Raw genomic sequence first — 16,880 nt, 5'->3', positions numbered from 1 at the left:
CATCTGTGTCATCGTCTAATGTTTGCCCCCATCGGGTTCATTGTATCCGTCTTCCACCATATCCCAAATGTCATGGGATCTCAACAACACCTTCATTTGTAGACACAAATTATCATAGTTGGTTTTTTCGTTAGTTGTGGCACACTCGTTCCATTGACAACCTTTGTCACCTCTCTCAAAAAACACTCAAGCATTTATTGTTTCCCTCACCATGTTTGACTCTCCTCTCTCTTTTATTTTTCTCTCTCGGTACTCAGGGCATAAAGTTCTGATACCACTTTGTAGAAAATAAACGTGACACACAAATGAGTATTTGAACTCTAAATCACTGTGGTAATTTTTATTGAACATTGGCAGCTTTTAAATACGTGTATTAGATATATTATCTTTATCTTTTATCTTTAGTTAGTTTGTTATTATTTGTTATTTGTATTTTGGGCTTAACCCAATTTCTTCTATTATAAATAAATGACCCTATGTGTATATTCAACACAAGGGAGATTAATCTCATATGTAGTTTTCACTATATTCAACAAGGTATCTAGAGCCTAAGGTTTTTTTGAGAAAAAAATTCTTGTTGTCTTTACCACTACACTCGCCGTTGCCAGCGGCAGTTCCATCTACCGCTACCGACAGTGTCATCGGCTACCGCTGTCACTATCGGAGTTCTAGTTTTGACCGATGATCACATGGTTTTGATCGTCTCGGCCAAGCGACCACCATGTCATTAATGACGCCTTCATCGGAGCTTATACGCGCTCTCAACACCTTTTGAAGTTATGGATTTGCTTCCTTTCTCGTTGTGCATTGTGACATGTCTAGTAGTAATTCAGAGCGTCAATGTCGCTCGTTTTCCATTGTCAGGTTCATCGTGTGTTGTTGCACGTCCCGTCTCTTCTAAGGCAGCTATTCAAAGCATCGAAGTTGCTCTTTTTCCTTTTTCAGGTGCCTTGATTGGAGAATATTTGATTTTTATAGTTTCTCTCTCCTGTTCATCCATGACTTCTTTCGTTGTTGTCTCTTCTGACCTCTCTTTTGTCACCATTGCGTTTGATCCATCCATATATGTTTTTTTTCTCATGGAAAAGATGATTATTGTTAGTTTATTTATAGCCGTGGTAGCTATTCAACAATTACCTATTTATCCACTGGTGACATTCCTCAACAGCGATTTGCAAAAAGAGATTTACATGGAGCAACCTCCCAGATTTGTTGCTAAGGGGGAGTCTTTTGGGTTAGTATTTCATCTTCTATGTCGTCTTGCAAATCATTAGCAATTTGGTGTCACTCAAGTGCAGAATCAGATATTTTCACTAAGACTTGATGAATTATATTAGTAACAAGCTTAATACATATGTATGTACTAGCTAAAAGAGAGTGTTAGATATGTTATCTTTATTTTATATTTATCTTTTATCTTTAGTTAGTTTGTTATTATTTCTTATTTGTATTTTAGGCTGAGCTCATATTTTTTCTATTATAAATAGAGGACCCTGTGTGTATATTCAACACAAGGGAGATTAATCTCATAAATAGTTTTCACTATATCCAATAAGGTGTAAATAGGTCTTGGCTAAGTACAAATAATAGATACTAAGAACAAAATATTAACTCACTCAAAATAAAAATAACTACTTAATTTATTTCTATCTTATATCAACAAAATAAAATAATACTCTACCTAAATAAATAGAAAATCAAAACTACCCATTCCTATTTTATCTCAATCAAAATAAAAATAAATATTACTAGAATCAAACAAGACTCAAACAAAATTATTAATAAACTCCTAAAATTTAAATTTATCCCAACAATGAACAAGATAAACGAATAGAACTAGTTTGTAGTACCGTGCATGGATGATAAAATCGTAATAAGACAAATTGAGCGTCAATTTCTCATTTGGTGTTCAATTTTTTTGAAAGAATTTCTATATCTTTGAAAATAATTACAAGCGAGACCTACAAATCTGATGTGCTAGCCTCGATTTCTACAAGGGAAACCTAAAATTATAATACAACTATCGATATTTACAGGCTATCATTAGAAGAAACGGGATGAGAGACGGGCATCCCTCCAATACCCATAAACTCAGCGGCAAATTCTTCATCATTTTTTCCCAGCATATCCTTTAAGCTACATTTGATATCCCTTCTTTTCAACACCCAATATCTTGGCTTTATTTTCTTCTCTAGTGAATAGCTAAAATACCGAGGGTAACTCACCACATCTCTTACTGGCCTCTCCATTGAGTTCACCAGGAATTCAATTTTTGGCTTAAGAACCCCCTCTATACTGTACCCAAGAAGAGGAGAAAATGTGCGTACCATAAATGCTATCTCTTCTTCTGAAAGACCTAACTTCATCAAGTATATTATCCTGCAAGCATCAACAACAAATAAAATTTCTAGATAACAAACAAAATGACACCTCAATCATTTAATCCCTAGGGGAGAAGCAGGTTCCTGTTTCACTTTTTTTGCTGATGAAATGTAACATTTATGGAGTGCTCATGATACAGTTGAAGAAATTAGGAAATCATTATTTGCTTTTAGTTCTCATCAGAGAAAACTGAAACTTGCATCTGAACAATATCATGGTTATATCATTAAAAAATCCAAGGTACGAACGGTTATTTTAAAATAGAAGACACTTGCTACTGGAAAATGACACAAGGTGCATAGTGAATGTATAAACATTAGTTGGGTAAGAGTAAACAGATATAATACTGAAACAAAGGTAAGAAAAATATAAAATAGATGAGTCAGAGCAATACCTTAGTAGTAAAGTTTTGTCAATGTCAGATACAAGTAATTCAGGATACTTTCTGATAACCCCAGGTAGGAAAGCCTTACAAATGCCAACCCTACCAAGGAACTCAATCTTCCTTTGTAAAGTTTTATTAATGCTGGAAGCAAAAATTTCAGGGCAGCGGGCAAGTATTCTTCCTATAGTTTCTTTATCTAAATCCATATTTTCAAACAACAGAACAATCTGCAGGCAACGAGTAAGAGACTTGAATTGAAATTTTCTGAACATTATTTTCCATAATAAAACTGTACAGGATGAAGCATTGTATAGACTAAACAGCTTAAATACTTTCCTAAAAAGGTTTGTAGTGACAAGCAATTATCCTAATTTCTAATAATTAATTATCCTAATTTCTAATAATTACAATAAATATAAAGTAATTAGTGGGACTATTACAACACTTCCCTTGAAGCTATGGATAGAAATGGAAGTCTATTATTTCGAACTTGCCAATAAGGTCATGGAAAATCTCCATAGGTAGTGCTTTCATAAACACACCAGCTGATTGACAAGCTATCTGACTCAGACAATTACTCAAAGGAATGAGCAAAGGAACATTTAGTAGGTTTAGATGATTGTTGTTGAGTCAGTTTCTGTTTTCCTTTCGTCTGATACACCAATGTAGGGTACCAGCCTTGGTCTCAGCACGTTTAGCTTAGATGCCAACACAAAAAAGCTAACACATTTGTCAAATGACATTTCAAAGGACAACAAGGAAATACTATCTTAGGAAAGAAGACATAAGCTTTCAAAATAATGTTCTCCCTCTAAAGGTTCATTTTCCAGAAAGGTAACATCTACAGAGGCAAAGTAACAGCTATCTGAAAGATGATAACATTTGTGCTTTATCTCTCAATCTGAACTGAACACAGCACACGCCAGAAGAAAAGAGGGGTTGAGGCCTACAAATCAGCAATGAGTAATAGGTGCATGTTGAAAAACTGCCTAAATTGTGATCATCCCAAGCTTCCCTTAATGTGGACATTTTGGAATTAATTGCAACCTCGAATGTTGGTTTTATTCTACATAGCCTAAAAATAAGGTTTACATAGAACTTGGAAATTTAGGACAATTCTCATTTTACAAGCTAGTTTTGGGTGGATGAATAGAGCTCTTAACCCAAATTTTTAGACAGTATCAAAATTTATCCTAGATCCATTGTTGAATCACTTGCATTTACTACAGGCCGATAGCCCTAGTTCTGAGAGGGATTGATTCCAAGATTTAATTGCATTTATTGGTCATGTTGAAAAACGGCCTTAATTGCGGCACCCTCAGTTGTGGCCTCTTTGAAGTTTGCCTTAATTGCAACATAAAGGGTGTTGGTTTAATCCCACATAACCAAGAGATAAAGTTTACATATAAAGTTTGTACAATTCTCACTTTACAAGTTGGTTTCGGGAGACTGAAGATAGGGCTCTTACTAGTCAGTTTCACTGAATATATTTAGGCCTTTTAAACCCAAATTCTTGAGAGTAGAAGTGTCTTAGAGAAAAAAAGCTTGATTGTGAACTCTCAGCATATCTATTTTCATACATGTTAAGTCTGAACAGAAATACAAAAGGACTGACAGAAAACCTACATCTATAACCCTATATGATTGACAACCACAGCCGAAACAGCATTTACAAAATGATCTAGATGACAATCGAAAGATTTTGCTAGCACTTCCCTTCAAGTTGGAGGGTATAGATTATATGCACCAAGCTTGAAACATATAATCTGTGTAAAAGATATTATTTGATCTTAGTAATTAAGGAAATATGTACAACTGTTAATCAAGGATATTCTCCATTATTATGTATTATTAGGTTTCCCTATTGTATATTTTGAATGATTATAAATAAAGGATTTACATCTGTAATTAAACAATTCACAACAGAGAAACTTTTTAAGGTATCATAGGGCTAGGTTTTCCTTTTTCATCTTCTCCTTTTTACCCCAGTGAACTGCTCACACAAACTGCTGCAATTCTTCATTCACCAACGAGTGCTCCTTTCTCCAACAATCAAACATCACCGAAGTTCCCATCTCCCAACAACCACCATCGTGCAAGAATCATTGCATAAATTCGTTTCACACAATCCAAACATATCAGCACGTGACAATATTTTGCAGTGACCCACAGTTCCATGATTTCCTATTGTTCTTCTCCTTCTTCGGGCAAACCACTTTTGTGCTTTGTTTGACTCCTAACTTTCACCAACATACTACTAATCCTATGCAAAAGCTCATAAGGACATCGAATTTCAGTACTTGGGTTGTTGTTGTCCAATTATGGTTTCAAGGCCAAGGAAGGACTTGTCATTTAACCACTACTACCTCTGCAATTCCCACCTCTTTATGTAGCATCCTATTCTTCTCTCTTACCCCCAATCTTCAGGCACAGTACCAAGCCTTTACTACTTGATATGATGTATGGACAAAGGCCAAGAAAGTTTATTCAAAACAATGTTATCATTTCTACAATGTACTCACCAGCTTGATAAACAGTTGGAGAACATAGACATGCAGACGTATCTTCAAAAGCCTAATCACCTGATTGCAAAATATTCTACTTATGCCCCCTTTTACCGCTGATGTAGAAACACTCTATAAAACAAGCGATCAATTTTCACTGCTACTTGCTCTTAGAGACTTCCACCAGACCTTGAAGTTGTTTATAATAAGATGCTCTCTAGTTCTACTATTCCTACCTGCAGTTCAAGAGTATGTTGTGTCACATATCTTCAAAAGCTTGATCACTTGATTGTAGAATTTCTACTCTTATGCCCTTTATTATTGATGCAAATTCATTTTACTAAAAAAGCCATCAATTTTCAACGGTACTTCCTTTTGCTAGACTTTCACTGGACCTTGAAGTCATTTGTAATTAGATTTTCTCTAGTTCTAGTATTCCTACCAACGATCTGGTTCAGGAGCAGTTGTTGCATCTCTTCACTCCATATACTTTTTGATTGAATAGTCTTAAATAGGAATTATTGTAAGATGTCGTGTGCTTTGTGCTGGAACTAATTCCTATATATCTCTATTCTCTCCTCTTCCCTCTCAGACATTGTACCTGAGTATCCAAAATGATTATGAGTATGAAATAGTAAGAGAAGGAAACACACACTCTCAAATTCATTCTAATTCCTTTGTATCTTTCTCGAGTCTTTGGAAAGCACTTCAATGTCTCTCGGGATTCCTTGCTCCAGTCTCTCACTCCTCTCATTGTGGTGATCAAGGTAGAGGATGTGGTGGTGGTTGTGATCACATTAAAGAAGAATTTCGCACCAAAGCTTGCTCGCAATCTCAACAAACTATTGTGGCCCAAGTCACCACTACATCATGAACTTCACAAGTTCTGAGAAGCCAACCAACATGCATCACCTAAATATTTTAACTCTTTTATAACCTCTCTAATTTTCCCCCTCACACAGGACCCTATTGGTCTCAAATGGAAGATAGTGCACAAGCCCTACCTTGTGCTAAATGTCAACCTTATCTAATTGAAAAATGGGTAAAGCAAGGATTGAACTCTAGACCACTTGGTGGTAGAGGCTCTAATAACATGCCAAAAGCATGCAATCTCAAAAGCTTATGTTGTTGAGTGAATTCACATCAATGGATTTATACATTTATGTCATTTGTTACAAATTAAACACTTTATTGAAGCTAAAAATAAATACCTGTAGAAAGTCTTTGGGCTTCCGTAGTAGCAATTGAGGACTTCTAGTAATAACCTGACTTAACTTTTTCTTCCGAACTCCAAGTTTAGCAAACTGATCTACCATCAACTCGAGCTTGCTTGTTGAACAGCTCAATAGATGAGGGTGGCTTTCAATTGCATGGTCTATCTGTGTCTTTGGAACCTATATTGAAGCCTTCTATTATTAGTTCAGTTCTTCCATAAATCCTTCAACCAGGGTGGTACGAAAGGTTGTTCATTAGTTCCGTTTCACTATAGAATATGTTTTCAGGTAAATTATTGAAAAACAACAATTCAAATAAAATGTCCTTGGTTTCCTTTCAGTGATGATATATCCAGTTACATATGCATCCGAAATCAAATGGATACACGCAATCATGACAGAACAAAATTGTACCTTGATAGAATACGAAAAGGCAAGGAGCTCCGCATAATTTTCTTGAATACTTGTCGACAGAAACCAAGGATATTTTAGCAGAAACTTGGCATAATCTTGATCAGCAACGTTAATCTAGAAAATAACATAATAGTATTTTATTAGTTGAAAAGGTAGAAATTGAGATTAAAATGATGTGCGGATTTAATTATAAGGCAAACAGGTAACGAAGAATAGATAGAAGGGACGGTAGGTTGGTACCTGCTTGACGGCGAGGAGTCTAGTTTGCAGGATTTGAAGATTCCAGAAGAGAAGAGGAGGGAAAGCCAGTATTATGAGTGAGATGCGAGATGTGGGGATTCCAAAGTTGAGGAGAGAATCCAGTATGAGTGTTAAGTGGTTATCTAAGGATAAGTGAAGCATACGAGGGAAGGATTGGATTAAGGAAGAGAAAGCAGAATCTTGGGAAGCCAAGATGTTTAAGCCACCAGGCTTTGCTTGAAGCTTTTCGAAAAAGGAGAAAGTGCGTTGCAGGTCTTCGTCAATTGAAATGGACAAGTGGCGCATGGTGAGGAGAATGTTTCTCATGAGCAACGAGGGGTGGTGATCGCCGTCGTTATCGGGAGGAGAAAAGAAGAGTTGCTTGATGCGCGTAACCTTGTGTATTAGAGAGGGGAGGGTGTGAGCGGAGAGATATCCGGCGACGTTGATAGACCAAGAGAGAGTGAGACCAAGAGTCTCTAAGTAGGCAATTTTCCCCTTGTCTCCTTTTTGAGCGGCAACACGAAGAATCTTGTCCTTGAAGCTCAATCCCTCAATTTCTTCATCTGTCTCCCAACCCCACTCATCCAAATCCTTCACACCTTCCACCAACATCTTCACATACCCCGGGCAATTCCACGCGATGGACAACGATTCCTCCTCTGACACTCCCAATTCTCCGAGATAACTTGAAATGGCCCTGCGAGCTTCCTGCACTTCCAATTCCCGTTTGGATTCAGATTCAGAGAGATCCTGTCTCTGTACATTTGCCTCCTCCGAACCACAACCACAACTCCAATTTGATCTTCTTCTTCTTCTTGCTTTATCATTATCGACTTCAAATAGAGTAGGAGTATGCGTGGATAACACGCACTTACTCATCACAAAACAACCCTCGAGCTTGTGTGGGACTGAGAATGGAACTGCAACCGGGACAAACCAATTTGTTTGAATTTTAACCAACATCTTCAAATTCAGATAACCACTCTACTCATCCTCCCTCATATCGTAAAACCACCCACTCATTGTATATATTCTCATTCTAAACCCTTTGACTACCATCCCAAAACCCAACTTCAAATATTCATATCCTTATAATTTTAATTAATTTTATAATGTTTATTTATCCATTTTAAAAATAAAAGTTAAAAATACTATTATAAAAAATAGAAAATAGATATAATGTGATTTTAAATCAAAGATTTATTCCATTAATTGAATGTATATATGTTATTTGTTCACATGTTTTATTTTATATATAATTTTATAAAAAACAAATAATTTTAATTATATGATAAGTTTTAATAAAATAATATTATATTTATGGATAAAATTGGATGTATTTTCTAATTATACATAGAGACTTAAAGTTCATGAAGAAACAAGTAAATATTTAAATTTAAATTACTTAAAAAATATGTTAAATATAATAATTTAAGTTAAATATAAATTAAATGATAATTTTACACATTATATAAATTAATTTTTATACATTTTATTTTATTTAAAAATAAAATAACTATAATTTTGAATATTTAAAGAAAAAGTAAAATAAAAGAATTAAAATAAAATAAAATTCGATTATATGTAATAGAGATTACTAAAATTTAGTAAAAAATATTAAAATTCAAATATTAAATAAATTTAGTTTAGGAGAATAAACCACATTAAAAGAAAAATAATAAAATTAAGGTCTCTAATAAAATTAAATGATTAAAAAAATAGATGATTTTATTTTAGATGATAGACATTTATCAATGAAAAAATAATTTGTTTTAACACTCGTAAGAGTAAATAATTTTTAATTATTTAATATTAAATAATTTATTTAAGAAAATACTTAGCTTAAATATGTACATTACATATTGAATAATAGATATAGGATTATTTTTCAAACATGTTATAAAATGAAAGCATTCAATCACATTACATACCGATAAGGAAAAAAGTTCAGAGATGAATTAAAAAATAAACACATTAATTTATAAATTTGATTGATCATTTATCAATCTCAATGTTTCTTTTAACATTTAAAAAAAATCTATATTTTATTGCTGGTAAAATGATTACAATACTTTTGCAATATCAATAGAGTAATTATCATTACTTGAATGCTTTGAAGTGAATAATTGATCATTTTCTGAATACCGAAAGATTTCTTAGTAAAAAATCAGGTTATGTAATGCTATTATTGTCTAAATTCTTTACAATCAAGAACTGACCATTTTTATAATACACAACTCATTTTGTTATAATATCATTAATATCAATATAATTATGCATATGAATGAGAAACATGTAACATTATCAAGAAAAAAAACATACTAACTAATTAGCACACTACCATATAATTGTTTAAAACATTGTAAGCATTCGGTTTCATTAGATGCATTTGAAAACGTGGTTAATAAATATTGTAAAAAAAGAAGTATAAAAAGTTTCAATGATTTTCAGAAGAAAACAAATTTGTATTCTAAAATTACCTATTATGTAGAATATTCTTACAAATTCTTTTTTCTGGAGTTTGAGTATACTGCTTTATTGCAAATATAAGCACTAGCCATCTTCATCAACAATATGCTTGATGATTCTAAAAACTACAAAAATGTATCTGAAAATTATATAAAAAAACTATTAAAAGTATTAAGAGAATCTACGTCCAAAAATTTAAGTCACCAAATATAATATAATAAATACATAAACAGATTAATATTAAAACACTACAACATTACAATTTAAAGTGATGATAATTGATTGTCCTTACATATTACAAAATATATTATCCTTTCACATAACACATTATTACTCATATTAATTTTAATGTTTTTGTTTAATGTTTTCAAGGATAGATCATCCTTTATTGTCTCAAGTCAACAATACAAGGAATCATTCAATTCATTTCCTTGAGTGCTGTGTAACTTCAATTTGCATTGCAAACCATAACGGAGAATAGGTTTATGATCATAGCAATGAAAAGACATGTTGCTGCATTAAAAAAAGGAAAAAAAAAATGTGCGATAGGATTGTAGTACCAAATTGTCGTACTTCTTTTGTCAGAGTATAGAAATTGTGGGATTTACATTCTAAGATATTTACATAATACAAAAATTGAATGCTGGCTCTACCTTTGTTTGCACCCCACATAACCTAGAACAAAAATGAGTCATTGTTACAAGTGTACACTGTCAACCGGAAAAAACTTTTTACTTAAATCTTTCTCTGCTTGAGTTTGGGCGCTGCATGCATGTACATCCGAAACAGATTTTGACATTCCTGCAGAATAAAGCAGTCTCGTCTATATTAATAAATATATGCATATATTTAATGTTTTTCTTCTGTAGGAGTTGATGGAGCTGATGAGCCTACGGAATGTACAAGGCGCGGGTCGCTTATCACATCCTGCAATATGCCTCAACAAGGTCATGGAATTGGAAGGCTGCTATAGTATGTATGTAAATGTCATCATATCATCATATTATGATAAATAATTAATTGTTATGCATATTAGGTGATTTGGGAACAATAAAGTAAAAACCTGTTGCACAGAAGTTTCACTGTGGCAGGGAGAGGGCGCAGTGCATCCTAAATTGATGGGAAACAATCGCAGTGTCATGTTTTCTTCTGCAAAGTCTCTCAATTTGTCGAGCTCTGGCAACACCACTTTGGCAAGGTCTGGCCTATCTTTTCGTCTAAGTTCCGCACATTTGACTGCTATGTTTGCAAGGCACAAGGCTTGTTGAAGAGGCCAATCGGTTACAGAGGGGTCCAGCATTTCCTCAAAGGTTTCTTTCTCTATAGCCTGCCCGGCATGGTGAGCTAAACCCATTGGAGGTCTGCCAGTCAATAGTTGAAGAAAAATTATTCCTAGAGAATAAACATCCGACTTCACGCCAAGCATTCCTGTTTGCTGATACTCAGGATCAATATAACAAAATGTTCCAGCTGCTGATGTCATGCAGCATTGTGTCACGTCTTCCGCAACTGCTGGGACAAGCCTTGCTAATCCAACATCGCTTATCTTACTCACATAATTCTGGTCTAGCAAAATGTTGCCTGGTTTCAGATCACGGTGCACTAAAGGTTCAGGCTTGGTCTGATGCAGGAATAGAAGGCCCGTCGTTATCTCTGCAGCAATTCGGAACCTCAGCTGCCAAGACAGAACCTTGTTCGTCATTTTTCGAAACAGGCAATCTTCTAGGCTTCCATTAGCCATATATTCATATATCAATATGCCATACTCCGGACATGCTCCCAGAAGAAGCACCATGTTTGGGTGTCGCATGCAGCTCAGAATGTCAACCTGCATACGCACATTTATATATTTAGAATTGATAACAAATATCACTCTCCCACAACAAATTTGGCTAGTATTTCCGATTGGTATACCCTACAATTCCGTTCCAGGCAGTATGAATCAGAACCCAGAAGACTATAAAAATAGACTTTAAATTATGTATGGTTTACCCTTGAGATCCAAAATTCTCCTTCTCTCTCCACTCTCTGTGCGTGTATGTGTCTTTGGAATTGGCTAGATTTCATTGGGAAGTGATGGAGGAGTTTTCATCCCAATTTTGGGTTTTAAGAAATGGATTGAATAAAAAAGTGAAGAGAAATGGAAAGAAGAAAGAGATGTGACGAGAAGTTTGAGATAGAAAATAAGGTTGTGGAAGAGAGGCTACCTGTCCAACTATATGGATATCAGTGTTGTGTTTTCATCAGATTTTCAAGGTCTCATACTCATTCATCATAAAAGGCCAAGCCTAACGTAAACTAGACGCGATGGAAACATGTTATGCAGTTAAATACCAAAAAAGTGGTGTAGAATTACTCATGTCCACTGGTTGATCACCTCTTGCTGAAACTGTGACTTCCCTTGAGCAGCATCTGGACGTAGAACCTTGACAGCAACTGGAGTGTGATCAAGGAAACATTTAAAAACAGGGCCATAACCTCCTTCTCCGATTTTCTGGGATTCAGAAAAGAAGTTCGTGGCTGCTTCAATCTCCTCTATACAGTATCTCCTATATCTTACATCAGTTTGGGCTAGATTGTCCAAAAGCTTCCTCATTTCCTCTGCTTCTTTAAGAGCTTTAACTTCAACAGTCGCTCTTTTGTGTGTTTCAACCTCAGCAATTTTCTTCGACGCTTCAGCAGTTTCCATGGCTGCTCTACATCTTGCTTTCTCTTTCTCTGCAATTGCCAGCGCAGCTTCCTCAGCCAATCGTGCCTCATCCAATTTTTTTTCTTCCTCAATTCTCCAGTGTGTCAACTCCACTAACTGTAGCAACCAAAATAGTGGTACCAGTTGAAATCCCAATAACACATTTGTAGAAAAAGGGATTGTATACTTTTCAGAATATACCTTATGCTGGGCTGTTAGTGCTTCTCTGCATGCTTTACTGTACATATCCATCGTTTGCTTTAACTCAAGCTTCAGCCTCTTCATATCAGCTTCTGCTGCTTCTTCATCCTATATTATTTTAGCAAAGGGAAGTTGATACCTTCAATGGTCAGGTATTGATGGGCTCAAACGTGATTAAACAATTTTATTTATTTGTTTGAAATGTAATGATAAAGCTTGCGTTACTAAGATAATATGGATATATAATCAATCAATAGAAGTGACGTATAAAGAATAAAGGAAAAACACATGTCCTTACTCACTCACCATGCTCTGTGATGAATATGAGAATGATGTTCTACTGCTTTCGTGAGAAAATGAGGTATCGGGTGAACCGAGGTCATTGAACTTGAGTCCTAATCGGGTTGATCCACAGCTATGATCTGAACTGGTAGAAGCCCGCGGAGTTCGGCTTGCGTCAATATAGTCATAAACGGAGGACGAACGACAACTGCTTGGCCTATCGGAGCTTACAAATGATATTTCCGTATCTGAGTCTGGGAAGTCCACGCATGACAATCTATTCGTGCCTCTTCCTCTTGGAAATGGAGACCTGCTTCAACCCAACCGAACCAAGGAAACCGTGTTATATTATTATGGGCTTGGACTTTGAATGGTTTGACTAGAGACTTACTGAATAGATTCATCGTGCCAGCTCTGAGGTTTGAATGGCGTCCTGTCTGCAGCATATATACACATGATTAAAACTAAGTGCAAGCAAGAATTGATAGATGCGGAATACACAAACACACACACACAACAGAAACAAACCTTTCGTATTTGTATTTCTGAAGGGTATTTCTTGATGATTTTCGTCCTTATTCTTTAGATTACGTATATGGATCAGAAGTGGGGATGTATGCGCGGCTGGACGAGTAGCATTCCGAACTGACGAGATTTTTCCCTTTGAAATGATGAACACGGTACAAAAGTCCGGCGCCCCCTTTGATATGCTAGTTGATGCACATGATGATGACTTAAATCTGCACAAGGAAAGACTAAATTAAGAAAGGTGCAACGACATGTATGATGGATAATACTATATGAGAATTACTCATCTTTTTGCGTGTCTCTCACAAATTTCAAAATTATCATCCTTTTAAAAATAGTTACGAATTCAATCCTAATTTAAGAATAACTTGCAGACATGAAATCCTACCGAATAAACCCATGCCTGGATGTTGCACCAATCACCAAGTTTTCAATCGCAGCATAAGAGACATATTCTGTTATTGCTTTCACAACATCATTGTCTTCAAGTAGGACATCAAGGCAGTGTATCTAACGAAATATTTTGTACAGCAGCGAATAATGTGGGGGAAAAATGGAATACCGTGTTATCATACTAATTTGAGTAAAAAAAATAAATAAAAAAAAACAAAAGCGTGACACCTACATCTTTGCGTGTACAATAGCAGTGGAAAGTGAGAAACAAATCCTTGATAGTGGTATCAAGTTGGTATCTCTGTGGATACGCAGATGAATTGGCGATGTTACAAACAAGGGCCTCGCTACCCCCTGTTACGATGGAAAAAAAGAATAACAGGATTGAAATAAGAATCCCAGTTTCTTTACGAAATTGATTTTGTGAATGTTTGAGAGAATAAAAGAAGAAATAGGACTAACTGGAAACATGTGAGGATGTCCCGTGCAAAACGTGGAGGAGAATCAAAGTCTGACCTCTGCCAAGCAGACAATCAACAGCCCATTTAAGAGCGTAATGGCTTCCTTTATCCTTGTCTATAGCCACTGCTACTATTCCATTACCTCCTCCTCCTCCTCCTACTCCCTTTCTAATCCCTGATCCTTTAGGATGTGGATGCCACATTTCTCTTCTTCTCAGCCAACGCGTGCAGATTTCATTTCATCTCCCAAATTAATTTTAAAATTACTCTTCATCTGCCTTCTCATTCTTTTCTATAACCATCCTATTTTTTAAGTAACAGAACTAAAATCTATCCCTAATTTATGCCCATTCAATCAAAATTTTCTTTTCTTATCCTATTAGTTTTAGAGGTAAACACATGAAACAAAAACCTTAAATTCAATACAATTGCCTTAAAATACAAGTGCCAAAGAATAACTTCGCTCTTCTACCCCTAACTTTTTCTAATTTCCTCATTTTTTTTTTATATTTATGGCATATTTATATTTATGTCCCTCTATTCAGTGGAATTTGTCTTTAGAAATAATGGTATTTAAGTATCAGTTTTTATCGCAAAATATTTTATTCTCTTTTTAAAAGTTTTAATGGTAGAATTAAATACATTTTTTTTCTTATTTTTAATAAATTTTATTTCATTTTATATAGCTCTCATTATGAAGAATATTAATTATTTCATATAAAAGACTATTTATTATTTTTTTACAAAACTTGTCAACACTATATAGCTATTAATTAGTACACGGGTCTTTATATATATATATATATATATATATATATATATATATATATATATATATATATATATATATATAATTTAAATTGTTACTAATTTTTATTAATCACTATAGTACATACCAACCTATTATAAACTTTGACTAATAGGTAGTTTGAATCTTTCATATAGTCAGTCATCGATTCAAACACTGGTAGTGAATTAATGATTGAAAGTTGATATTTTAAACACTATTTATAATCAAATATAATTTTGGTTACTTAATCTTACTATGTCTAAAAAGTTTATAAATACATACTAATATTAAAGGTACCATACACCTAATATTTGGTTATACATTATATTTTTAATTTAAAGTTTTTACCAACTGTCTGTAAGTAAATCTTTCTTTTGATCTTTAATAGCAAGTTAGAGCTAATCCACAATGAATAAAAAAACTAAGAAAAGGAGAGTTCACCCTTTCATGACTTAGAAAGACAATATGTTCCCTTCAGATATGGACATTTGACTTCGATCGTGGGCTCAAGTAAATTTTTTTCCCAAATTTTATGACTTTTAAAAGAAGTCGCACCCCATCTTATCTCGTTCTAGTGTTAAGATTCATCCTGATTTTGAAAGGTGTTTTGAATTTTTTTAATTTTTAATTTTTATTTTTTAATTAAATATATAAAATATTTATTTGTATAATGATAATTAAATACGATATTAGTATATATTAACTATTAATTATTGAGAATTATTATGGAATATAGAAGATTTTGTATAATATTTATTGAGTGTGATATCACTATGTTTTTTCAAACTGAATATCAATAATGTTTCATTTGGTTTCTCATCAATTGTATTAGAGTTTTGACCATTGATATTCATTTAGTTTTTTTATATATGTTTTTAATTTTTATATTATTTTTTAGATTTATGATAAGTACTGATGTTAAAAATGTCCTTTAACTTAATGATTATGACAAATTGTTTGTTGACTATTTGTTTCATGGATGAAAAGGAAATTGAAAGATAATTTTGAGAGAAAAAAAAAAGTTGAGTATAAATAAAGATAAAATGTTAGGTGAATATGAAAAAAAGCATGCTCATACTGATATTCAAGAAAGCATCTCATACTGATATTCAAAAAAGCATACTCATACTGAAAAAAGCATATCCGTCAAAGAAAGAGATGGAGAAAAATAAAACTAGTAAAAAATAAGAAATAAAAGATGAGATGTTGAGACAAAAAAAAAATAGGGAAGATGAGTTAAAAAAAAGATTCAAGAAAAAGATACAGAATAAATAAATAAAAAGAAATAAGAAAGAAAATAGTTATAAAGAAAAAATATAATAAAGATAAAATCTTTTATGATTATGCAAAATATTTGTTATTTTGTCCATTCCATAACATAAAAAAGTTTTTTACTATATGTCTCCACAACAATGCATAATTTGACATTAATCAATCAATTAACTGTTTTTGCATGATTCTTGCTTTGAAATAGAAAAGCAACAAATATTTCATCCATGTTATATATTTATGATTTAATTAAAAAAATATAAATTTATGAGATAATTAAAATTTAATTAAAAATATTTGCTCTTAATTAAAGTCTTGAACTGGTTGTTTTAAATACGACCATCCAAATAAGATTGGTACCAGAGAGACTCAGCATGATACTTTCAAGCAAGACATATTGTTGAGTTGGCCTTTTTGCATGACTGACCGATTAATTTTTATGCACTTAAGGTAAATCTTGTATCGAGGGGGCTTCGCGCACCTCACCCATTAGTTTAGAATAATAATTTTTATAACTTTTTTTTGTTATTAACATATTCTGTAGCATAAACAATATACAAAAAAAATACAGTAATTAAAAATAAGTCGACCAATAAAAGTTTGAACAAATATAAGATGATGAAAAGAATTTTGTCTTAAATGTTGAAATATTTTCA

At 33.5% G+C, this 16,880-nt stretch overlaps 2 protein-coding genes across 4 annotated transcripts; both read right to left on the bottom strand.

Moving 5' to 3' along the window:
* Nucleotides 1–1,874: 1,874 nt before the first annotated feature.
* LOC108334333 (transcription termination factor MTERF2, chloroplastic) lies at nucleotides 1,875–8,187 on the bottom strand. The gene is made up of 5 exons (XM_017570112.2): nucleotides 7,140–8,187; nucleotides 6,900–7,013; nucleotides 6,483–6,665; nucleotides 2,777–2,994; nucleotides 1,875–2,379 (listed from the first exon to the last, which is right to left on the bottom strand). The coding sequence occupies exons 1-5, from the start codon at nucleotides 8,103–8,105 to the stop codon at nucleotides 2,031–2,033; spliced, it is 1,830 nt and encodes a 609-aa protein (XP_017425601.1). The 5' UTR covers nucleotides 8,106–8,187; the 3' UTR covers nucleotides 1,875–2,030.
* Nucleotides 8,188–10,138: 1,951 nt separating this feature from the next.
* Nucleotides 10,139–14,524, bottom strand: LOC108332296 (U-box domain-containing protein 34). Of its 3 annotated transcripts, none has more exons than XM_017567472.2 (10): nucleotides 14,167–14,524; nucleotides 13,937–14,058; nucleotides 13,700–13,821; nucleotides 13,312–13,523; nucleotides 13,175–13,220; nucleotides 12,808–13,096; nucleotides 12,502–12,609; nucleotides 11,989–12,417; nucleotides 10,675–11,439; nucleotides 10,139–10,538 (listed from the first exon to the last, which is right to left on the bottom strand). In XM_017567472.2, the coding sequence occupies exons 1-10, from the start codon at nucleotides 14,366–14,368 to the stop codon at nucleotides 10,461–10,463; spliced, it is 2,373 nt and encodes a 790-aa protein (XP_017422961.1). In that variant the 5' UTR covers nucleotides 14,369–14,524; the 3' UTR covers nucleotides 10,139–10,460. The 3 variants fall into 3 exon arrangements, with proteins under 3 accessions (XP_017422961.1, XP_017422962.1, XP_052727004.1); XM_017567473.2 differs by having other exon boundaries at nucleotides 12,808–13,093; nucleotides 14,167–14,523; XM_052871044.1 differs by lacking the exon at nucleotides 13,700–13,821 and having other exon boundaries at nucleotides 14,167–14,307.
* Nucleotides 14,525–16,880: the final 2,356 nt, after the last annotated feature.

The sequence above is a fragment of the Vigna angularis genome, chromosome 11, assembly GCF_016808095.1.
Source record: "Vigna angularis cultivar LongXiaoDou No.4 chromosome 11, ASM1680809v1, whole genome shotgun sequence".
Lineage (NCBI taxonomy): Eukaryota > Viridiplantae > Streptophyta > Magnoliopsida > Fabales > Fabaceae > Vigna > Vigna angularis.
This window is presented reverse-complemented; position numbering and strand designations above follow the sequence as displayed.

What these genes read in the sequence shown, in the direction of transcription:
- LOC108334333 (XM_017570112.2), bottom strand. Translation starts at nt 8,105, where the DNA reads ATGTTGGTTAAAATTCAAACAAATTGGTTTGTCCCGGTTGCAGTTCCA. An exon ending in GACTCCTCGCCGTCAAGCAG is followed by an intron (nt 7,014 to 7,139) that starts GTACCAACCTAC and finishes GTTATTTTCTAG; the next exon opens with ATTAACGTTGCTGATCAAGA. An exon ending in AGCCCAAAGACTTTCTACAG is followed by an intron (nt 2,995 to 6,482) that starts GTATTTATTTTT and finishes CGTTGCCTGCAG; the next exon opens with ATTGTTCTGTTGTTTGAAAA.
- LOC108332296 (XM_017567472.2), bottom strand. Translation starts at nt 14,368, where the DNA reads ATGTGGCATCCACATCCTAAAGGATCAGGGATTAGAAAGGGAGTAGGA. An exon ending in GCTATTGTACACGCAAAGAT is followed by an intron (nt 13,822 to 13,936) that starts GTAGGTGTCACG and finishes ATATTTCGTTAG; the next exon opens with ATACACTGCCTTGATGTCCT. An exon ending in CACTAACAGCCCAGCATAAG is followed by an intron (nt 12,418 to 12,501) that starts GTATATTCTGAA and finishes TGGTTGCTACAG; the next exon opens with TTAGTGGAGTTGACACACTG.